Consider the following 25,761-nt stretch of genomic DNA (forward strand, 5'->3'; position numbering starts at 1 on the left):
TGATTTAATACATTTTTAGTAAATATGTTAATTATTTAAATTATTTATTTATTTTATTTATTTTATTATTTATTTTAATTATTAGTTTTTCAGGAAGTCACAAATCCTAGTTTAAGAAATGATGGTTTAATTTATGATTTAATAAATTTATAGTAAATTGTTATATATATATATATATATATTTTTTTTTTTTTTTATTTATTAATTTTAATGTTACTTTTTAATGATTTAATTATTAGTTTTTTTCTGTTAAAATTATTTCATTTTAGATTTTGTTAGATTTTTTTCTGCTATAATTACTTAATTTTGCATTTTTATTATTTAATTAATTGATTGTTTTTCTTTTAACATTTTTTTTATTTCACATTTTTATGATTTAATTAATTATCAGCTTTTCATCAACTCACGAACCCTAGTTTGAGAAATTATTTTATATTTTAATAAAGTTTAAGTAAATATTATTTTAATTATTTAAATATTTTAATTTAATTAATTATTAGATTGTTTTTATTATTTTATTTGGCATTTTTTATGATTTAATACATTTTTTTGTTCTAACACTATTCATTTTAATGTGACATTTTTAGGATCAGCTCCTGAACCCGTTTGGGAACCCCTGCATCATCTCATTAAACATGCGTCTCCACGTCACTTTATTGTAGTATCCGTATGTGATGGTGTTGGGCGTAATTCCAGCTTTCTTCATCTCCAGCAGGACCCGGACCGCTAGAACGGGCTGCCCGTACTGACCGCACAGCTGCATCAGGATCCGGTAACACACCTGAGACAGGAAACACACACATCAGCGCTTCGGACGGGTCAGGTGGTCTCAGAGCAGCTTCAGTCATAATGTGGCAGAACTCTGACCTCGTCGGGCAGCACCACCTTCCGCGTCTCCATGTGTTTGAGGACCTCGTATGCGGTGTGCAGCGCGCGGACCTTAGCGCTCTCTGCTTTAACAAACGTGGGCAAGTAGATGAACCACAGGCCGTAGCAGTGACCCAGCAGGCACTTGGACCACATGTCCGGCACCGTCGAGTACTTCTGGGCCTTCTTCTGCGCCAGCTTTATTTCCTGAACACACAAGCGGAGAGCGTCAGCTGACCCACCTCTGACCCCGTGACGTCATCTTCACCTGCGGGTCGTACCTGTTTGGTGCGGCGGGGGGCGGGGCTACTCGGGGCACTTCCTTTAGCAGGAGTGCGCAGCTGATCCAGCGGCCGATCGAACAGATCCGGCTGGAGGATCGGGAACGTGTCGTAGCTGCGCACAGGAAACAACAACAACTGAAGAGCTGAAAATGAACTTGATTCAGCTGAACAAAAGTCTCATGGGATTGAATGACATGAGGGCCAGTAAACAATGACAGAATTTACATTTTTAGGTGAACCAACCCATTAAGAGGAAGTGAGTGATGTGATAGTAACACTTAACACCATGAAACCACATTCAGCAGCCGCTGCACTTCTGTAACCTGATGTGTGTCGGATGTGCCACTACTGATTCCTGCACTTCCTGTTCCATTAAAATGAAGTCAGCGACATAAAATACATCAATCTTTATTAAGCTTTTACGTGTCTTTAGAGTTCTGCCAAACAACAGGTACATTTACATTAAACAAATAAATAACTGTGATTTTTTAAATGTCTCAGTCTCTTCTGCTCACCAAAGCTGGATATATTTGATCAAAAATACAGTTAAAATTGTGAAATATTTTTATTACGTAAATCAGCTGTTTTCTACGTGAATATATAGTAAAATATAATTTATTTCTGTGATCAAAGCTGAATTTTCAGCATCATTTCTCCAGTCTTCAGTGTCACATGATCCTTCAGAAATCATTCTCATATCTCTTTGACTGCTGGTTAATATTAAACAATATACAACATTGCTTATAAGTAATATTGGTAATCCTGGTTAACCACAAGCCTGCACAGTGACCTCAGCTGTTTAAGAGGAGTAGAGCGTAATAAAGGTCATGTGATCATCAGCGCACCTGTAGTGTGCGGGACACTCTGACCCGTCGGGCTCCTGCGGCTCCTCCGGAGGCATTATGAACACCGTGTGTTCGCCGCTGTGACACTCGTCATGATCTATCAATCGCACGTCCTCCGGCTTCTCCACATCCACCTGACGGACAGACACAGATTAAAGCAGGAGTCTGATTGGCCGCTGGGTCACATGAGCGCAGGTGAGCGTCTGACCTTCTGCACGCACTCGTCGAAGAACTCCAGGCTGGCGTGACGGTCGCTGACGAACGAGCACTCCTCGATGAACTGCGTGAACATCTGCGTCTTCGTGAGCTGGGTGTAGAACTTCTGCTGCGTGCGATCACGTGACTTCAGGAAACCTGCGGAAGCACGATCATTCCAGAGGTTAGGAGTGAACATGATGCATTATAAAGATATTAATAATGTGCCTTATAAATAATAATTTTTATTATATATTTCATAGACTCCGCCCCCACACACTCTTCTGATTGGCTGCGATATTTGATAGATTTGTTTGCGAGTGCAGTGGCGTCTCGTAGTCGCGTCACTTCTTGCTATCTGCGTCTGGTTAGGACAGTGTTACGCTTCATCGAGAGAATATATGATTAGAGTAAGATTCATGGTGCAGATGTTGAGCGCACCCTGCAGGTTGAAGAGGGAGCTGCAGTCTGTGGTTCGGTCCGACGGCGCCTGTGTGATGGGCAGCAGGAAGGACCTGTATCCTCTCAGTAAAGAGCTCATGAAGCGCAGAAACGCCTCCTGGATCTCCAGCTCCAGCTGCTTCTGACGGCCGTAGATCAGATCGTAGTCCGTCAGCAGGAACTCCAGCGTGGCCTCCTCCTGCCCGGGCGTGTAGACTGACAGACGGACAGAAAAACAGGAAATGACATGATCATGAAAGGATCATCAGTAAGCGTGCGTGCTGATGTCAGGCGCTCACTCACTCTTCTCCAGAGTTTTGTGCAGATTGGTCAGAGAGTTCAGCAGGATTTTCCCATGTTTCCTGGGGAAAGACCTCCAGGACAGAGGCTTCTTATCTTCAGACCTGCAGGAAGCAGGAAGTTCAGCATTCAATTATTAACAGATAAAAATTAGCTTCTGCTCACAAAAATACAGTAAAACAGTGAAATATTATTCCAGTGTAAATCAGCTGTTTTCTATGTGAATATATAGTAAAGTGTAATTTATTCCTGTGATCAAAGCTGAATTTTCAGCATCATTACTCCAGTCTTCAGTGTCACATGATCCTTCAGAAATCATTCTGATATGATGATTTGCTGCTCAAGAAACATTTATGATTATCAATGTTGAAAACCCTTTTCAGGATTCTTTGATGAATAGAAAATTCAAAAGAATAAATCTTTTGTAACATTGTAAATGTCTTTACTGTCACTTTTGATCAGCGTTTTCTCCAGTCATATATGATGATGTTCACCCACTGACTGAAAGGTTTGGTTTGTGCCAGCTGTTACCCATCAGCCTCTGGCTCAAATCCACCGGTCGCCATGACAACGGGCAGGAAGACTCACTGGAAAATGGTGTTGGTGTCCAGATCCACGCACACCACGTCAGACGGAGGGTCGTACAGGTCGAAGTAGCTGGAGTGGACGCCCACGATGAAGGGCATGGGCGCACACAGCACATCTGCCATCCGCAGCGGGCACAGGGGGATGTAGGGGCAGTACCAGCGCAGGGGAAACGACATCTGACAGGAAACACATGACAGTCAGAGATGGGAAAGTCTGTAGGAGATTCTTTCTGACACATAATAAGGTAACTGTGACTCTTTATATCATAATTCAGACTTCTCTTCTCAGAATCGCAGGTTTATATTTAGACTTATTCTCAGAATTGTGTTTAAGTCTCACAATTCTGACTTTTTTCCTCTGAATTTTTGAGTTTTTGTTTCCGCCACATAAAAAAAAAAAATAAATAAATAAAGTAATCATTTCCCCCCCCCCTCACAATTTTAACATTTTTTTTCTGGAAAAAAAAAATTAATTGCACCTTTTTTCCTCATAATTTTGATTTTTTTCTCGTAATTCTGAGTTTATGTTTCCGCCTCGGAATAAAAAATAATAATAATTTAACTGCACATTTTTATCCCACAATTCTGACATTTTTCTCTTGGAATTCCAAGGTTTTGCTTCCGACAAGGAATAAAAAAAAAAAATAATAATAAAAATTTAATTGCTCATTTATATCTAAAAATTTTGACCTTTTTTTTCAGAATTCTGAGTTTTTGTTTCCAACACGGAATAAAAAAAATTAAAAAATTTAATTGTGCATTTTTAATCCCACAATTCTGACTTTTTTTCTCTGAATTCAGAAGTTTTTGTTGCCTCTACGGAATAATAATAATAATAATAATTTAATTGCGCATTTTATCACATTTCTGACATTTTTTTCTTGGAATTCTGAGGTTTTGCTTCCGACAAGGAATAAAAAAAATAAATAATTGCACATTTTTATCTTTTTTTTCCTCGGAATTCAGAGTTTTCGTTTCTGAGACGAAATAAAAAATGTTAAAATTTAATTAAATATTTTTATCTCGCAATTCTGACTTTTTTTGGGGGGGGGGGGGGGGGGGAATTATTATTTTTTTTTTCGGCCATGGAATAAAAAAAATTATTTAATTGTGCACTGTATACCATAATTCTGACTTTTTTTTTTTTTTTTTTTGAGTTTTTGCTTCTGAAGTTGAATAGAAAAAAATTTAATTTAATTTTTCTCTCACACTTGCAACCTTTTTTCTTACATTTGCAAGTTTATATCTCAAAATCCTGACTTTTTATCTCTTTAGAATTGCAAGTTTATTTTCGGTCTTTTTTCTATGAATTCTGAGTTTACATCTCGCAATTCAGTTTTTTTTTTGTTTCCACCATGGGATAAAAAAAATATTTAATGTGAACTCCCAGCTGATGAGAGTCAGAGATGTGTCAAATCAATGGAAGCCACATAATAAAAAAGGTAATTGCTACTTTTAATTTTACAATTCTGACAAAAAAGTCAGAATTGTGAGCTAAAAACACAATTACCTTTTGTAATATTTTTTATTAAAAACAAGCGTAGCAATCCCTGAGCCGTGGAGTCCGGCGGTCTGAACTCACCGACACCAGCGCCTCGCTGACGGACGTCAGCACATCGGGCCGCAGCGAGTGCAGCAGCAGCTTGTGTTCGGTCAGGACGGCCAGCAGCAGCGTACAGGCGTTCTCTGGACCCAGATTCTGCAGCAGCTTCACAAAACTGGCACCACTGAGCACAGAAAACAGACAGCAGCCAATCAGAACACAGCAGAGACGCAACAGCCAATCAAACTCATGCAGAGAGCGCTGTGTCTGACCTGAGTGGCAGCGGAGAAGAGACGGGCTGACAGAGCAGCAGGTTATCATAGGGAGAGAGCTGAGGAGACACAAAACACATTAATACACACACTTCTGAGTTCATGTCACACTGATTTCCGCTTCCACCTCATGCTTTGATTTCCCACCCAGCACCAGATTAACCATCAATCAATCACTCAATCAGTTTGAAACCAAACACAAGACTACAGATTGTGATTGAAGCGATCAGCTCTGGATCTCTAGGCTACAGTCAGTGAGGAGGATGATGATGATTGAGCTTCATCACCCCCCGTTACCCACGTGCCCTGCCGTGACGGTCTTTACCGCGCCTGTGGGGGAAGCGGTCAGGGTTTAATGACATGTCGAGCTCATGTTGAGACACTGCGAGACACGTCTGAGCTCAGAACAGACTCGGATCATCTCACCTGCACCAGGATACGAGGACGCTGAGCGGACGGGAACGGGACGTTGTGCATGAAGCTCGATATGTGCCTGCAGACAGACAGACAGATCTCCGTTAACAGCTGAATTCTGGGGGATTTCGTTTCAGTCACTGACTCTAACAGCTCTGAAAAACTCCTCACACAGTTTCTTATTCATTTAAAGCACTGTGCTTGAGTTGAGATGCAGATAAAATTAACCTTTATTAACAAGAGGAACATGCGGAAGCAAAAGTGTAAATATTCTTGATGATCTGAATTTTGCAAATTTCATGTCTTTTTATTTTTAAATAAAAGTGTTTGTTTGCCACCAAGATTGGAAGCTTGTTTCTGCCACTAAATAAAAAATAAAAAAGGTAATAATGACTTCCCTCCCCTACAATACTTACATTTTCTCAGAATTGCAAGATATAAACTCGCAATTCCGACTTTATATCTCAGAATTCTGACTTTATAACTCGCAATTCCGACTTTATAACTTGAAATTCCGACTTTATAACTCGCAATTCCGACTTTATATCGCAGAATTCTGACTTTATAACTTGCAATTCCAACTTTATAACTCGCAATTCTGACTTTATAACTCGCAATTCCGACTTTATAACTTGCAATTCCAACTTTATAACTCGCAATTCTGACTTTATAACTCGCAATTCCGACTTTATAACTTGCAATTCCAACTTTATAACTCGCAATTCTGACTTTATAACTCGCAATTCCGACTTTATAACTTGAAATTCCGACTTTATAACTCGCAATTCTGACTTTATAACTCGCAATTCCGACTTTATAACTTGCAATTCCAACTTTATATCTCAGAATTCTGACTTTATAACTCGCAATTCCGACTTTATAACTTGAAATTCCGACTTTATAACTCGCAATTCCGACTTTATAACTTGAAATTCCGACTTTATAACTCGCAATTCCGACTTTATATCGCAGAATTCTGACTTTATAACTTGCAATTCCAACTTTATATCTCAGAATTCTGACTTTATAACTCGCAATTCCGACTTTATAACTTGAAATTCCGACTTTATAACTCGCAATTCCGACTTTATAACTTGAAATTCCGACTTTATAACTCGCAATTCCGACTTTATATCGCAGAATTCTGACTTTATAACTTGCAATTCCAACTTTATATCTCAGAATTCTGACTTTATAACTCGCAATTCCGACTTTATAACTTGAAATTCCGACTTTATATCGCAGAATTCTGACTTTATAACTTGCAATTCCAACTTTATAACTCGCAATTCCGACTTTATATCTCAGAATTCTGACTTTATAACTTGCAATTCCAACTTTATAACTCGCAATTCTGACTTTATAACTTGCAATTCCAACTTTATAACTCGCAATTCTGACTTTATAACTCGCAATTCTAACTTTATAACTTGCAATTCCAACTTTATAACTCGCAATTCCGACTTTATAACTTGCAATTCCAACTTTATAACTTGCAATTCCAACTTTATAACTCGCAATTCTGACTTTATAACTCGCAATTCCGACTTTATATCTTGCAATTCTCGCACAATCCTGAGAAAAAAGTAGGAATTGTGACATAAAAAGTCGCAATTACCTTTAATATTGTTTATTCAGTGGCAGAAACAACCTTCCATAACCAAGCATTAGTTTTCCTACATCTTGAAACTTTTAGTTTTAAAAATGGAGTCAAGCTTTGAAAGAACAAATCATGTTTTTGATCATCACATTAAAAATAACATTTAAACTGAATAATATCTAAGAAAAAGTAGTGTGAAGCACTTTAAAGTCCTTGAATTTCACCCTCAAAATGTTGTATGAACGCTGAAATGAACAATGTAAAAACATTTGACCATTTCTGCCACAGTACCATGGTAACAGTTAGCGTTACTACAGTAAATTCATGGTGTATGTTGGCGATTTGTGGAGTGAAAAGCCTTCTAATAGCTTGTTCGCTCATGGCACAAATCTCCTGATTTCCACATCAGCGCTTTTTATTCTGATATGGTTTATAACAGAGAATCTGAACACTTCTCACTAGATCTCACAGCGATGTTATTAATTCAATGCTATTTAGAAATATATATATAAAAATAATCATTATTTTAAATCAAAGTATTTTTTGAACATTAGGGTTTTTAACCCTATAAATACTTTTTAATATTATTTTAGGATTCCTGAAGGAATTATGAAGTAATTCAGTGTGTAAACGTTCAGTATTAATGCTAGCAGTGCCAAAGACAAACTTCCACTCAGTGACAGTAAAGTTGAGCTAAACCTAATCCAGATAAACTGAAAGCGCTGTGGAGGCACTCACTTCTCCAGCGGCAGCACGTGCGGCCCAGAGATGGAGTATCTGTATATGAACGTGAGGAACTTCTGGAAGACGCTGAAGAAGGGCCAGTGCGACAGAACGCAGATGCTCTTCTTGACCTGCACGCTGCGGTTGGTGATGGGCCGGCGGTCGACGACGCTCAGCAGACCCAGACGCACACACTGCCTCTCGGACAGAGACTCGCGCGGGTACGTCTCGTAGAACTGGATCGCTGCACCGTACACCTGATGCACAACACACAATCATGTGACCATCTGCTGATGCGGATGTTCTGGTTATTGGTGTGAACGGGAGGTTTTGTGATGGAGCGGACGCACCTTGTCTCCGGAGGCGCTGGTCAGGACAAACGTGGAGAAGATGGGCAGCTGGTATTTGGTGTTGAGCGGCCAGCTCTCCACCGTCACACCCATCGGGAGGCAGAACACTGGGACTGAATCCGGCAGAGGAAACGACTCCAGATCCTCCTCAGGATACCGACTGATCAGACCTACAGAACACACACACACAGAGTGAAGATGCATACACAGTATATAGAGTGTGTGTGAAGTGAGTGAGTGTGAGAGTGAGTTTGTGTGTGTGTGTCTGTGCAAAGTGAGTGGAGAGTGTGTGTGATTTTTAGTGTGTGTGTGTGTGTGTGTGTGTGTGTGTGTCACTCACCTGCCTCGTACACCAGAGCGTTTGCTTTAGCCACTGAACGCTTGTAGCAAAGATACAGCGCTGGACCCCACTGCAAACACACACACACACACACACACAATCAAAACCCACAGAACAGAAACTGAGAGTAAGAGAAAGACAAATAAAGCAGAAGAGGAACTGATGGTGTTTTCTGATGTGTTTCAAGCGGATGTTTGAACACAATCTCACTGCTCGTTTAACACAACAACGACACACTCATTAAATCAGCTGCTCATTAACACACAAGATTGAGGTCGATAAGATGTGTAATGTTTGTTTAAAGTCTCATATGTGTGGAGGCTCGTTTCTGCCACAGAATAAAATAAATAAAAAAAATGTAATTGCGACTTTATCTCACAATTTTCCCTCACAATTACAAATTTAGATTTAATTCCTTGTTGAATAAAAGTATTATCTTACTATAAATCTTACTGACAACAAACTTTTGAATGGTTCTGTATATTGTTTGATATGGAGGCAATAGATATGATTAATAAATAAAGACGCAAGTGAATCAGTGAATCAATTAATTGGTGAATCAATGAATCGGTGAATCAGTGAATTGGTGAATCAGTGAATCAGTGAATTGGTGAATCAGTGAATCGGTTAATCAGTGAATCAATGAATCGGTTAATCAGTGAATCGGTGAATCAGTGAATTGGTGAATCAGTGAATCGGTTAATCAGTGAATCAATGAATTGGTGAATCAGTGAATCGGTGAATCAGTGAATCGGTTAATCAGTGAATCAATGAATCGGTTAATCAGTGAATCGGTGAATCAGTGAATTGGTGAATCAGTGAATCGGTTAATCAGTGAATCAATGAATCGGTTAATCAGTGAATCGGTCAATCAGTGGATTGGTGAATCAGTGAATCGGTTAATCAGTGAATCAATGAATTGGTGAATCAGTGAATCGGTGAATCAGTGAATTGGTGAATCAGTGAATCGGTTAATCAGTGAATCAATGAATTGGTGAATCAGTGAATTGGTGAATCAGTGAATCGGTTAATCAGTGAATCAATGAATTGGTGAATCAGTGAATTGGTGAATCAGTGAATTGGTGAATCAGTGAATCGGTTAATCAGTGAATCAATGAATCGGTTAATCAGTGAATCGGTGAATCAGTGAATTGGTGAATCAGTGAATCTGTTAATCAGTGAATCAATGAATTGGTGAATCAGTGAATCAGTGAATTGGTGAATCAGTGAATCGGTTAATCAGTGAATCAATGAATCGGTTAATCAGTGAATCGGTGAATTGCTGAATCAGTGAATCTGTTAATCAGTGAATCAATGAATCAGTTAATCAGTGAATCGGTGAATCGGTGAATCAGTGAAACAGTGAAGCACTGAATCAGTGAAACAGTGAATCAGTGAACCGGTGTATCAGTGAATCAGTGAATCGGTGAATCAGTGAATCAGCACCATGCCCGTGTTGAGGTTCTTGTCCACTCGGCAGTAGGTGTGCGGCGCCGTCTCGCCCTTGCTGGGCATCAGCAGCGAGATCTCGGTCACGCCCAGCGTGTTCAGCGCCTGTGAGTCCGGCGCTCTGCGGAACGTCAGGAAGGTGCGGTGGGTCGTGGGGCCGCCGGAGCTTAGGCTGGCGGACCGGCTGTACGGCGTCGTCTCGATCACCTGCCATCCCGGCCGCACGGGATCCTTACCCTCGTACAGAACGCTGGAGACAAACACAGCAAATTACATCAATGCATTCAGCAGACACTGAAGAGAGGAACGATATCTGTCAGGATTAGATCATGAAGTGAACTACATGCAGCGTCATTTAATTCTAAAGGCTCTTGATTCTCACCCGAGCTCCACGAGCGGCGGTTTGTCGTGTCCTCTCCTGTAGCACAGGAACATGTGCGGGTTGTTCAGCAGTCCGGCGCTCAGCTCCGCCGGATGGCCTCCTTGTGTCTTCTCGATGCAGGTGAAGCCCTCCGGGACGTCCTCCCCGAGGCCGCGGGCGATCACGGCCAGATCCGTGACGGGCTGCACCGCTCGCACGCCCCTCTGCTGACCCTCCTCGTCCAGCGGTGAAGAGTCGCCCGCCAGACCCGCCACCACGAAATAATCCACCAGCTGCGGACATCGCTCCTCCGTCATCACGCCGGTCTAAACGCCACTGGAAAACACATCACTGATGACATCACACCTGAGTGTGCAGAGCTTCAACGGATCGACTCAAATGACGCAATCCAAAAAACACGTTAGTAATTTATGCAGTTTTATCAATACTAGTGCATTATGAAATGTGCTTCATATTTTCTCCATTTTTCTGGATTCTGTTTTAATGGTTTGATTAAAATTTAATAATTAAATAGAAAGTCTAATTAATGGAATTTATGAGACAAGTTAATAATTTATTATAATTTTTTTTTTTCTCTGTTTAAATGCTTCTGGATTCTGCTTTAATGGTTTGATTAAATTTTAATACTCTAAGAGGATGTCTAATCAATGGAATTTAATTATTAAATAATAATAATTTATTAAAATATTTAGAAATTCCGTGCTTTCAGTTTTTATTTTTCTGGATTCTGTTTTAATCATTTACTTAAAATTTTATAATCAAATAGGATGACTAATCAACTGAATTCAAAAGTTTAACCATTTAATAATTTATTAAAATTTTAAAATAATAGTTCATTATCAAATGCATTTTATTTTTTCTCAAATTCTATTTTATCTGGTTTAACTAATTATAATAATTTAAAAAGGATGCCTAATTATTAAATAATAATATTTAATTATTATAAATAATTATTTAAAAAATAAATTTAAAATTATTTAAAAAAATAATAATTATATAAATTATTATTAAATAATAATCATTAAAATTAACATTTTAACAATGCCAAATAAAATGTTTTAATTTTTGTGTTTTATAATTTACTACAAATGTATTATCATAACTGGTGGTACTGAAATTAATGCATAAAACTTTTTACTTTTTTTTAATTAATTTTGTAAAATAAGATTTACAATATGGATGAAAAACTCTATGATCAAGTCCACATGTTCATCTGATGAAGTGTCCAGCTCTACTTATTTTTCCATGTTTTTGCCAAGATTATTACATAAGAGCCGCCGCCCATCAGCTCTGACAGCACTGTAAACAAGACGTTCGTGCCGAAATCACACACACACACACTCTGATCTGCACCAGACGGGTCAAAGGTCACCGCGCAGGACACAGGTGATGACAGCCTGACACACTCAGGGATTCACATCAACAAAACACACGGAGGTCGTCATGGCGACGGCTCAGGACCGGACATCCCGTCATGGGAACACCACACCGAAGCTCTGCTCACCTGGACGAACGTTCGCTGGTTTTGCTCCTCGCTCAGCAGAACGTGATCTAGAGTCATGTGACGCTGTTATCAGATCTGTCCGAATGAATCTGTGTCAGCCAGCGAGAAGAAACGAGCTCGACCTGCGGTCGAGTGAAACAAAGGACTCGGATCGCTGCCGAACACGTGCAGGAAACTGTCAGAGGAAACATTTCACTTCCTCCACATCAAATTAAACCAGAAGAAACGAGTTTCCGGCAGAAACGCTCTGAGAATCACACAGAAACAGTGATGTCTGCTTAACGTCTTCTCAACCAGCGCCACGAGACGACTTAACACGAGTCCTAATCAACTTCCTGCAACCACGGTTACAGGAATATTCCCCGTGTGCGCACATGAACATGGTTCATTAATGAATACAGGCTGACAGGAGTGTGGAGGTCACACACAGCAGAGCTGATCTACAGCAGCGGTCGATCCTGACGCAGGACAGAGGAACACACACTGCGGCAGGATTGATTTAGGCCCCGTCCCAAACGCCACTTATGGTCCTGAGGACTTACAATATCGGCCGCATGCGTTTGATCATGAAGTCCGTGTGGACTGATCGACAGAGCCTTACAGAGACACAGCAGAAGAGCTGAAGAGCCGAAGGTTCATGAGACACTGATTTATTCAATACTATGGAAGCACATTCCTGCCACATATGAACTAATGCTTTGGTAAATCTTAATTAAGACATAAAAGGTCTAAATTATGACACACTGGCCCGGTTCCACAGACAGGGTTTAGATTAAACCTTCGATTAATCAGGATATTTAAGCAGCTTTTATAAACATGTAAAAACATTACTGCAGTGAATCTTCAGACAAATCAATGACTGACATCACTTACGATATATCACGTTTCTCTCAGTTTGAACAGTTCAAACATGCAGACTAATTATCATATACTGTGATGTGTCATAATTTCAACTTTTTATGTCATAGTTTCAACTTTTTGTCATAATTATGGCTTTTTGTCAATTTCAACTGTCATAACTTCAACTTTTTGTCAGTTTTGACTGTCATATTTTCAACTTTTTACGTCAGTTGCAACTTTGTCATTATTTCAACTTTGTCAATTTTTTTTGATAATTCATGATTTTTTTTAAGACATAGTTTCAACTTATTGTGTTAGTTTCAAATTTTTGTCATAATTTTGTCTTTTTGTCTATTTCGACTGTCATAATAGAATTTGTCATTATTTCAACTTTTTGTAATAATTTAAACTTTTTTCAATTATGACTTTGTCATAGTTTCAACTTTCTGTCATTATTGACTTTTTGCCAGTTTTAACTTTTTTCATTTTTAATTTTTTTGTCACTTTCAACTTTTTGTCATAATTTCAACTTTTTTTCATTTTTGATTTTTTTGTTTTGTTTTGTTTCAACTTTGTCATAATTTTGATTTTTTTTAAGACATAGTTTCAACTTATTGTGTTAGTTTAAACTTTTTGTCATAATTTTGTCTTTTGGTCAATTTCAACTGTCATAATTGAATTTTTGTCAATTTCAACTTTTTTCAATTTTGACTTTTGTCATTTCAACTTTTTGTCAATTTCAACTTTTTTCAATTTCGACTTTTTGTCATAATTAACTTTGTCAATTTCAACTTTGTCATAGTTTCAACTTTTCAAACTTTTTTTAACACGTCATTTGCAACTGTGTCATAATTTCGATTTTTTTTTTTTGTCAGTTTAAACTTTTTGTCATAATTTTGACTTTTTATGTTATAATTATGATTTACAAAAGCATTTTTGTGGCAGAAATTGGTTTCCATACAACACAGATTGTTTTAAAGCAGCTATACAGTAATAAGGAAAATAAGTGGTTTTAAAGCGTTAGTTCACCCGAAAAAGAAAATAATGTCATTAATTACTCTCCCTCATGTCGTTCCACACCCGTAAGACCTTCATTCATCTTCAGAACACAAATTGAGATATTTTTGAGAGGTATATGACTCGTCCATAGACAGCAATATAATCGACACTTTCAAGGTCCAGAAAGGAACTAAACGTGACTGCAGTGGTTCAACCTTAATGTTATGAAGAGACGAGAATACTTTCTGTGTGCAAAAACAAAACAAAAATAACGACTTTATTCAACAAATTCGTCTGTCCTGTCGTTCTGTTACACTATTTTCGCTGCAGAGCTTCAGTGTTTCCGTCTGAACGCGGGCTCATGCATGTGTCGTGCTGATCACGTGACCAGACCCTGCCAATACTGAGACGCCATTCATCTTGTTTTGTTTTTGCGCACAGAAAGTATTCTCGTCTCTTCATAACATTAAGGTTGAACCACTGCAGTCACATGACTTCTTTAATGATGTCTTTAGTTCCTTTCTGGACCTTGAAAGTGTCGATTATATTGCTTTGTATGGACGAGTCTCTCAGATTTCATCAAAAATATCTTAATTTGTGTTCTGAAGATGAACGAAGGTCTTGCGGGTGTGGAACGACATGAGGGAGAGTAATTAATGACATTATATCAGTTCAGTTCAGTGTTGATTCAGATCAGTTCACAGTCGGAGTAGTTCAGAATGAGATCAGCTGCGCACCGGAGTATATACTGTACACGCTGTAAGCAGCACACAGCATGACAGGATGTTGAAAGATACAGAACAACCGACTGAGACGAATCATGTCTCCTGTAATCGATCAATCACTGTTTCAACTGCGGAAATATGTTTACAAAACATCTGGATAACAATATGATCCGGTAACGTCGCATTTAAAGCTGTTCAATGACCATAAACTCGATAATCACCGAGAAAAATAACTCTAGAGAGGAGCGTTGTGATTAATATATGCACTATATACATATTCATTATATTTTTACTTCACCTGTTCTTCAAGATCTAATGTATGTTTGAATAAATCCATCAAGTTATGATGACAGACACCATTTAAATGTTTATGTCACAAATCCAATTGGAGTAGAAACACAATTATTAAAGTTATTATTATTATGTGCAGTTTAGAGGTTTGTATGGTTTACAGCTTTAGTTAAGAGAGATTAACATGTACTGTACCTGATAAACAGCCGAATGAATCGACGTTGAATCAAAGTCAGAATCGAATCGAGACATTTGTGTCATGAATGAGTAATCTGACATGAACACTCACCCTGAACAAAAACAGCATCAGGGAGATAAAATCATATCAGATCACCAGAGCGTTTCGGTGGCTGACACACGACCTCAGGTGTCTTCATTAGAAAACTCAACTTCCTGTTTCAGCACGTCTTTGGGCCGAAGATGTGCTTCCTGTCAGCGCCTCATTTAGCTCTTTCTAAGCACTTTCAACATCCACTTCCTCAAACGCGTCAGCTGCACAACGCAAGAGTTTCCCTCGGATTCATGTCCGTTCATCCGCAGCACAGATCAGTTATTAATGCAGTCGCTCGCTGTAAAGATCTCAGCAGAAATCATAATCTCAATTACTGTTTTACCGGCATTAAAAACATCCTGTGTTTATTGAACTTTAAGAAAGACTTACTGAACTTTAAATATAACTGAACTGTTATGGAAGTAAATTAGTGATGAATGTGTTTGAAACAACGAAAGCATGTGACATTGAGCTAATTAGAAACGATGCGTTATATTAACAAAGTTTGCATTTTTGGCAGCTGAAATTCAACATTTGCTGGTTTATTAAAGCTACGAGTTTCACACACAATTTCATTATATAAAATTCACTCATTTATATTCACCTTCCACAGATCGTTTCCAAACTATTCGGTGAAAAAAAATAAACATAAATAAATAAATTATATATATGGGTCATTCTACAGAACTGGTTCAAAGTCAGAGTTAGAAAAAATGTCTTTCTCCACAAATTTTGTAGGCCTATGTATGCAAATTATATAATATCCAAGCTACACATTTCTAGTAATTGTGCAGTTAATTCTCATATTGTATTTTTAGAAAGTTTTGGAATATTTTTCCTCTCTTCAAATTCAAACACAAATATAGCTGCAAGCAGCAATTCGGGGCCAAGCCCCAGAAGGGGCAGTAGCGCAATACGGAGCAGGAAGAGCAAAAACAGCAGAAATTGAATGTACATGCAAAACATCTGGTTCAGAAGGACAGGTGGAAATGAAATGAAAATCAATAGAAGTTCAGAGAATGAACAGGGAATGAACTAAAATACTTGTATCTCATTCAAGAGGAATAAAGATTAGTACAATGCTTATTTGGATAAAAAAGGTATCAAAATGACTCATTACACACAATTGTATAAAGGAACCCCACACGGGATTCGAACCCACGACCTCCGAGTCCAGTGTCCATTCCTCATCTCATTGCACCACTGTGCAGGTGAATGTTGGCACACCTGCCGAAGTTCATTAGTTCATGTGAAAATGAACTCAAAATGAAGAATTTTTATAAAACTGCACTGAATGTTATATTTAATAACTACTTTAGATCATTCTGCAGCTCATCATGCTGTAGCGCAATACAGAGCAGGAAGAGGAAAAACAGCAGAAAATGAACAAACATGAAACAGCTGGTTCAGAATTACGGGCGAAAATGAACTCAGAACTTATGTACATAAGCTTAGATGAAAATGAACACAGCATGAAACAAAAAGCATTTATTTCTAATCCAAGAGGCAGTAAAGGAATCAAAACACACTATTTCATAAAACCGCTCCACCTGGGATTCGAACCCACTATCTTGGGGTGCAGAGCTCATCAGGTAACTGGCTTTACACATTGAGCTACTTGAGGATGCACATTCAACAATCTGTGGAAGAGAACTTTTAGTGTAAGAAAGAATTTACAAAAAAGCATTACTTAGCATGCTAACCATATTAGCATGCTAAGCTAACTTAATGCTAATGAAGCTCATGGTTAACTTGATAGCTGAAGAGCCACATTAAAGAGAATGACAACTGGTTAGCATGCTAAGCAATTAACATGCTAAGCTAACTAGCATAAGACAACAAACACAAGCAAGGTCACATTCAGAGATGAATATCTTGGGAATGGTAGCGAATATCTAAAATCCGTTCAGTCATTTCTGTGCGGCTCGGTCCAAAGATCACCTGAGCTGATTTTGGACAAAATTGGACAAAAATTGTAGGAGGAGTAGTGAAAAAATGGAATACTGTACTTTTCAAAATGGCCACTACTGTACTGGGTGGAGACTTAATGTAAGATATTGAATGTGATCAGTATGAAGAGAGGAATCAGTTGTATTGACATTCATTTTTCTGGAACAAAGGGTTCAAAAGTTATAACCTTTACAAAAGTGAATATTTGAACTGGTGGTGGCGCTATAGACTTAGTCCTAGATACTCCAAAGTTGGTCAAATTACTTTTAATTACTATCACTACAAGCATGCCAAATTTGATAATTTTCCTTCTTATGGTTCATTGATTACCATACAGGGGGAAGAAGAATAACTACGAATTTGGACATAAAGGAATTGCATGTGATAGCTTCAGATTAGACCAGTTTTAGGCAGAATGCCTAGAACAGACACAAGTTCTGCATCTTTTCCTGCCACAGTACCTCATGCGGTCTGGGCATGTGTCACACTGAGTTTCGAACCCACGATGCAGAGCATTCGGGATCCGTGGCGTAACACATTGAGCTAATCAGCCATGCAAGTTCATCAGTATGCTAAGCAGAGGTTTCAGTGTGAGAAAGAGTTCACAAAAAAAAAGCTTCATAGCATGTTAACCATATTAGTATGCAAAGTTATTTAATGCCAACTAAGTTTTGGTTAACCTGTTGACTGAAGACCACATTAGAAAGAATAGCAATAGTTTAGCATGCTAAGCAATTACTGTGCTAAGCTAACTAGTATAAGACAACAAACACAAGCAAGATCACATTCAGAGATGAATATCTCGGGAATGGTAGCGAATATCAAAAATCCGTTCAGTCATTTCTGTGCGGCTCGGTCCATCTGAGCTGATTTTGGACAAAATTTACCAAAATTTGTGGGAGGAGTAGCGAAAAAACTGTTTTTGATTTAATTCAATATGGCAGACAGGTACATTTAAGGAAAATGACAAATGACACATTGTCGGAATCGGCATAAACCAGGGAATAAAATGACAAAGCAGACAAATTTTGGATAATGTTTTCAAAAGTTATAAGCAATTTTGCAAAAATCATTACATCTGTGGAACAGTAGGTGGCGCTGTGCTGAAACTTCTCAGGTACCTTCACGACCTTCTAAAGGTCATACATACCAATTTTTGTGAACATATGTCAAATTGTTTAAAAGATATCGCAATTTATGACAAAATTCAAAATGGCGGACACATGATTCATCCAATATTGACAGAATCGGTATCGTCGGATTCGGCATGATCCAAGGAATCCATAGACACCAAGATCTTGATTTTCTGACAAACTGTTCAAAAGTTATTGGCCAAAATAGCCATTTTTCATATCTCATGACCTGTAGGTGGCGCTGTTCCCAAGTTTGGCATAGACCCTCAGACCATGGTTCTGATGAAGGGTACCAATTTTTGTTTCGATTGCTCAAAGTTTGGCCGAGATACAGCCTCTATACTAATTTTGGGTCGACCTCGTTAACTTCGTGACATCATAACCTTTGAACAAAGATGAATAAAAAAAATCTGTTCAGTCATTTCTGTGCGGCTCAGTCCAAAGATAATCTGATCAAAGATTGGACAAAATTGGACAAATTTTGAAGGAGGAGAAGCGAAAAAAACAAATACTGTACTTTTCAAAATGGCCGCTACTGTAATGGGTGGAGACTTAATGTAAGAAGTTGAATAGCATCATCATGAAGAGACGAATCAGATGAACTAAATTTAATTTTTCTATGACAAACAGTTCAAATGTTAAAACCGTTAGAATGTTGAAATTTTGAACTGGTGGTGGCGCTATAGAGTTGGTTCTAGAGACTCCAAATTTGGTCCAATCACTATTCATGAGCATCTCTACAACTGTGCCAAATTTCATCATTTTCTCATGTTCCGTTGATAGGGCTGCCATAGACTCCCATTCGGGAGGAAGAATAATAATAATAAAAGGGAAAACGTACAATTACAATAGGGGCTACAGCCCCTTCGGGGCTTGGCCCCTAATAATAATTAATTTAATAAGAAGAGTCACATTGACCTATTAAGATTTAATTTACATTTACCTTGTGAATATATTTTTTGCTATTTTTAAAAAAAATGTTTTCACAGGTAAATCCATAACAATTACAATTTTAACAATTTTGTCACTACTTTTGTCACTACCGAAACAATGATGTCACTACTCAAATAATGATGTCACGACACAATGATGTCACTACTGAAATAATGATGTCACGACACAATGATGTCACTACCACAACAATAGGCTTGTTTGAGATGAGCAAATTCTGCGCAGAACCGATCACTTTTATATTTTATATAAAAATATATAAAAACATGTCTGTAATTAAAATAAAAATGATTGATACACACATCCTTCGAATGGAAATAAATATCAAGTACTTTGGGTGTATTGTTCATTATGTTTATTTTAATTTAAAAGCAACAGAACGTAAATTACATCCAGTTTATCAGCAACACAGCGCACAAGTGTGAATCCCGCGATATCCGCCTTTGATCTCGCAGGTGTCTGATGCACTTTATTCACTCCTCCCCTCACTGCAGCCGCCTACTCTCGGCTGAACTTAAGGCGAGGCTAGGCGCATCTCAAACAAGCCTAATGTCATCACTACCGAAACAATGATGTCACAACCACAACAATGACGTCACTACTGAAATAATGATGTCACTACCGAAACAATGATGTCACTACCACAACAATGTCGTTACTACCGAAACAATGATGTCATAACCACAACAATGTCGTTACTACCGAAACAATGATGTCACTACCACAACAATGTCGTTACTACCGAAACAATGATGTCACAACCACAACAATGTCGTCACTACCGAAACAATGATGTCACAACCACAACAATGTCGTCACTACCGAAACAATGACGTCACTACCGAAACAATGATGTCACAACCACAACAATGTCGTCACTACCGAAACAATGTCGTCACTACCGAAACAATGATGTCACAACCACAACAATGTCGTCACTACCGAAACAATGATGTCACAACCACAACAATGATGTCACTACCGAAACAATGATGTCACTACCGAAACAATGATGTCACTACCGAAACAATGATGTCACAACCACAACAATGTCGTCACTACCGAAACAATGTCGTCACTACCGAAACAATGATGTCACAACCACAACAATGTCGTCACTACCGAAACAATGATGTCACAACCACAACAATGTCGTCACTACCGAAACAATGATGTCACAACCACAACAATGTCGTCACTACCGAAACAATGATGTCACAACCACAACAATGTCGTCACTACCGAAACAATGATGTCACAACCACAACAATGTCGTCACTACCGAAACAATGTCGTCACTACCGAAACAATGATGTCACAACCACAACAATGTCGTCACTACCGAAACAATGATGTCACAACCACAACAATGTCGTCACTACCGAAACAATGATGTCACAACCACAACAATGTCGTCACTACCGAAACAATGTCGTCACTACCGAAACAATGATGTCACAACCACAACAATGTCGTCACTACCGAAACAATGATGTCACAACCACAACAATGATGTCACTACCAAAACAATGATGTCACTACCGAAACAATGATGTCACTACCGAAACAATGATGTCACAACCACAACAATGTCGTCACTACCGAAACAATGTCGTCACTACCGAAACAATGATGTCACAACCACAACAATGTCGTCACTACCGAAACAATGATGTCACAACCACAACAATGTCGTCACTACCGAAACAATGATGTCACAACCACAACAACGATGTCACTACCGAAATAATGATGTCACTACCGAAACAATGATGTCACAACCACAACAATGATGTCACAACCACAACAATGACGTCACTACTGAAATAATGATGTCACTACCGAAACAATGATGTCACTACCACAACAATGTCGTCACTACTGAAATAATGATGTCACTAACGAAACAATGATGTCACTACCACAACAATGTCGTCCCTACTGAAATAATGATGTCACTACCACAACAATGATGTCACAACCACAACAATGACGTCACTACTGAAATAATGATGTCACTACCGAAACAATGATGTCACTACCACAACAATGTCGTCCCTACTGAAATAATGATGTCACTAACGAAACAATGATGTCACTACCACAACAATGATGTCACAACCACAACAATGTCGTCACTACCGAAACAATGATGTCACTACCGAAACAATGATGTCACAACCACAACAATGTCGTCACTACTGAAATAATGATGTCACTACCGAAACAATGATGTCACTACCGAAACAATGATGTCACAACCACAACAATGTCGTCACTACCGAAACAATGATGTCACAACCACAACAATGTCGTCACTACTGAAATAATGATGTCACTACCGAAACAATGATGTCACTACCGAAACAATGATGTCACAACCACAACAATGTCGTCACTACCGAAACAATGATGTCACAACCACAACAATGTCGTCACTACTGAAATAATGATGTCACTACCGAAACAATGATGTCACTACCACAACAATGTCGTCACTACTGAAATAATGATGTCACTAACGAAACAATGATGTCACTACCACAACAATGTCGTCCCTACTGAAATAATGATGTCACTACCGAAACAATGATGTCACTACCGAAACAATGATGTCACAACCACAACAATGTCGTCACTACCAAAACAATGATGTCACAACCACAACAATGTCGTCACTACCGAAACAATGATGTCACTACCGAAACAATGATGTCACAACCACAACAATGTCGTCACTACCGAAACAATGATGTCACTACCGAAACAATGATGTCACAACCACAACAATGTCGTCACTACCGAAACAATGATGTCACAACCACAACAATGTCGTCACTACCGAAACAATGTCGTCACTACCGAAACAATGATGTCACTACCGAAACAATAATGTCACTACCGAAACAATGATGTCACTACCGAAACAATGATGTCACTACCGAAACAATGATGTCACTACCGAAACAATGATGTCACAACCACAACAATGTCGTCACTACCGAAACAATGATGTCACAACCACAACAATGTCGTCACTACCGAAACAATGTCGTCACTACCGAAACAATGTCGTCACTACCGAAACAATGATGTCAATACCGAAACAATGATGTCACAACCACAACAATGTCGTCACTACCGAAACAATGATGTCACTACCACAACAATGTCGTCACTACTGAAATAATGATGTCACTACCGAAACAATGATGTCACTACCGAAACAATGATGTCACAACCACAACAATGTCGTCACTACCGAAACAATGATGTCACTACCGAAACAATGTCGTCACTACCGAAACAATGTCGTCACTACCGAAACAATGATGTCAATACCGAAACAATGATGTCACAACCACAACAATGTCGTCACTACCGAAACAATGATGTCACTACCACAACAATGTCGTCACTACTGAAATAATGATGTCACTACCGAAACAATGATGTCACTACCGAAACAATGATTTCACAACCACAACAATGTCGTCACTACCGAAACAATAATGTCACTACTGAAACAATGATGTCACAACCACAACAATGATGTCACTACCGAAACAATGATGTCACTACCGAAACAATGATGTCACTACCGAAACAATGATGTCACAACCACAACAATGATGTCACTACCGAAACAATGATGTCACTACCGAAACAATGATGTCACTACTGAAACAATGATGTCACAACCGAAACAATGATGTCACTACCGAAACAATGATGTCACAACCACAACAATGATGTCAAAACCGAAACAATGATGTCACTACTGAAACAATGATGTCACAACCGAAACAATGATGTCACTACTGAAACAATGATGTCACAACCACAACAATGATGTCACTACCGAAACAATGATGTCACTACTGAAACAATGATGTCACAACCACAACAATGATGTCACAACCGAAACAATGATGTCACTACTGAAACAATGATGTCACAACCGAAACAATGATGTCACAACCACAACAATGATGTCACTACTGAAATAATGATGTCACTACCGAAACAATGATGTCACTACCGAAACAATGATGTCACTACCGAAACAATGATGTCACTACTGAAACAATGATGTCACAACCACAACAATGATGTCACAACCGAAACAATGATGTCACTACTGAAACAATGATGTCACAACCGAAACAATGATGTCACAACCACAACAATGATGTCACTACTGAAATAATGATGTCACTACCGAAACAATGATGTCACTACCGAAACAATGATGTCACTACCGAAACAATGATGTCACAACCACAACAATGATGTCACTACCGAAACAATGATGTCACTACCGAAACAATGATGTCACTACCGAAACAATGATGTCACAACCACAACAATGATGTCACTACCGAAACAATGATGTCACAACCGAAACAATGATGTCACTACTGAAACAATGATGTCACAACCACAACAATGATGTCACTACCGAAACAATGATGTCACTACCGAAACAATGATGTCACAACCGAAACAATGATGTCACTACTGAAACAATGATGTCACAACCACAACAATGATGTCACTACCGAAACAATGATGTCACTACCGAAACAATGATGTCACAACCACAACAATGATGTCACTACCGAAACAATGATGTCACTACCGAAACAATGATGTCACAACCACAACAATGTCGTCACTACCGAAACAATGATGTCACTACCGAAACAATGATGTCACTACCGAAACAATGATGTCACTACCGAAACAATGATGTCACAACCACAACAATGATGTCACTACCGAAACAATGATGTCACTACCGAAACAATGATGTCACTACCGAAACAATGATGTCACAACCACAACAATGATGTCACTACCGAAACAATGATGTCACTACCGAAACAATGATGTCACTACCACAACAATGTCGTCACTACCGAAACAATGATGTCACTACCACAACAATGTCGTCACTACCGAAACAATGATGTCACTACCACAACAATGATGTCACTACTGAAATAATGTCGTCACTACCGAAACAATGATGTCACAACCACAACAATGACGTCACTACCGAAACAATGATGTCACTACCGAAACAATGATGTCACAACCACAACAATGATGTCACTACCGAAACAATGATGTCACTACCACAACAATGATGTCACAACCGACAACAATGATGTCACTACCTAAACAATGATGTCACTACATAAACAATGATGTCACTACCTAAACAATGATGTCACTACTGAAATAATGTCGTCACTACCGAAACAATGATGTCACTACCACAACAATGTCGTCACTACCGAAACAATGATGTCACTACCACAACAATGATGTCACTACTGAAATAATGTCGTCACTACCGAAACAATGATGTCACTACCACAACAATGTCGTCACTACCGAAACAATGATGTCACTACCACAACAATGTCGTCACTACCGAAACAATGATGTCACTACCACAACAATGATGTCACTACCACAACAATGATGTCACTACCGAAACAATGATGTCACTACCACAACAATGATGTCACAACCACAACAATGATGTCACTACCGAAACAATGATGTCACTACTGAAACAATGATGTCACAACCACAACAATGATGTCACTACCGAAACAATGATGTCACTACTGAAACAATGATGTCACTACAGAAAAAATGATGTCACTACCACAACAATGAAGTCACTACCGCAACAATGAAGTCACTACCGAAACAATGAAGTCACTACTGAAACAATGAAGTCACAACCACAACAATGATGTCACTACCGAAACAATGATGTCACTACTGAAACAATGATGTCACAACCACAACAATGACGTCACTACCGAAACAATTATGACACAACTGAAACAATGATGTCACAACCACAACAATGTCGACACAACTGAAAAAATGATGTCACTACCGAAACAATGTCGTCACTACCGAAACAATGATGTCACAACCACAACAATGTCGTCACTACCGAAACAATGATGTCACTACCACAACAATGATGTCACAACCACAACAATGATGTCACTACCGAAACAATGATGTCACTACCGAAACAATGATGTCACAACCACAACAATGATGTCACTACCGAAACAATGATGTCACAACCGAAACAATGATGTCACTACTGAAACAATGATGTCACAACCACAACAATGATGTCACTACCGAAACAATGATGTCACTACCGAAACAATGATGTCACAACCACAACAATGTAGTCACTACCGAAACAATGATGTCACTACTGAAACAATGAAGTCACAACCCCAACAATGATGTCACAACCGAAACAATGATGTCACTACTGAAACAATGATGTCACAACCACAACAATGATGTCACTACCGAAACAATGATGTCACTACCGAAACAATGATGTCACAACCACAACAATGATGTCACTACCGAAACAATGATGTCACAACCACAACAATGATGTCACTACCGAAACAATGATGTCACTACCGAAACAATGATGTCACAACCA

General features: G+C 38.7%; 1 protein-coding gene across 5 annotated transcripts in view; it reads right to left on the minus strand.

Moving 5' to 3' along the window:
• Positions 1–25,761, minus strand: part of LOC137001977 (DENN domain-containing protein 4B-like) — a 44,565-nt gene that overhangs the window by 13,232 nt on the left and 5,572 nt on the right. Inside the window, exons 1-17 of one of the 5 annotated variants that reach the window (XM_067361383.1) lie at positions 15,241–15,337; positions 10,593–10,907; positions 10,208–10,460; positions 8,762–8,831; positions 8,422–8,591; positions 8,087–8,328; positions 5,761–5,827; positions 5,335–5,393; positions 5,102–5,246; positions 3,521–3,696; positions 2,936–3,036; positions 2,633–2,848; positions 2,205–2,350; positions 1,997–2,130; positions 1,149–1,263; positions 868–1,074; positions 653–781 (exon numbers count right to left, since the gene is read on the minus strand). In XM_067361383.1, the coding sequence (XP_067217484.1) occupies positions 653–781; positions 868–1,074; positions 1,149–1,263; positions 1,997–2,130; positions 2,205–2,350; positions 2,633–2,848; positions 2,936–3,036; positions 3,521–3,696; positions 5,102–5,246; positions 5,335–5,393; positions 5,761–5,827; positions 8,087–8,328; positions 8,422–8,591; positions 8,762–8,831; positions 10,208–10,460; positions 10,593–10,888 (2,526 nt within the window). In that variant the 5' untranslated portion in view covers positions 10,889–10,907; positions 15,241–15,337. Of the gene's footprint in view, positions 1–652; positions 782–867; positions 1,075–1,148; positions 1,264–1,996; positions 2,131–2,204; positions 2,351–2,632; positions 2,849–2,935; positions 3,037–3,520; positions 3,697–5,101; positions 5,247–5,334; positions 5,394–5,760; positions 5,828–8,086; positions 8,329–8,421; positions 8,592–8,761; positions 8,832–10,207; positions 10,461–10,592; positions 10,923–12,096; positions 13,427–15,146; positions 15,338–25,761 lie in introns of those variants that run through there. The other 4 variants (XM_067361374.1, XM_067361392.1, XM_067361398.1 and 1 more) reach the window with 4 other exon arrangements.

Source organism: Chanodichthys erythropterus, chromosome 2 (assembly GCF_024489055.1).
Source record: "Chanodichthys erythropterus isolate Z2021 chromosome 2, ASM2448905v1, whole genome shotgun sequence".
NCBI lineage: Eukaryota > Metazoa > Chordata > Actinopteri > Cypriniformes > Xenocyprididae > Chanodichthys > Chanodichthys erythropterus.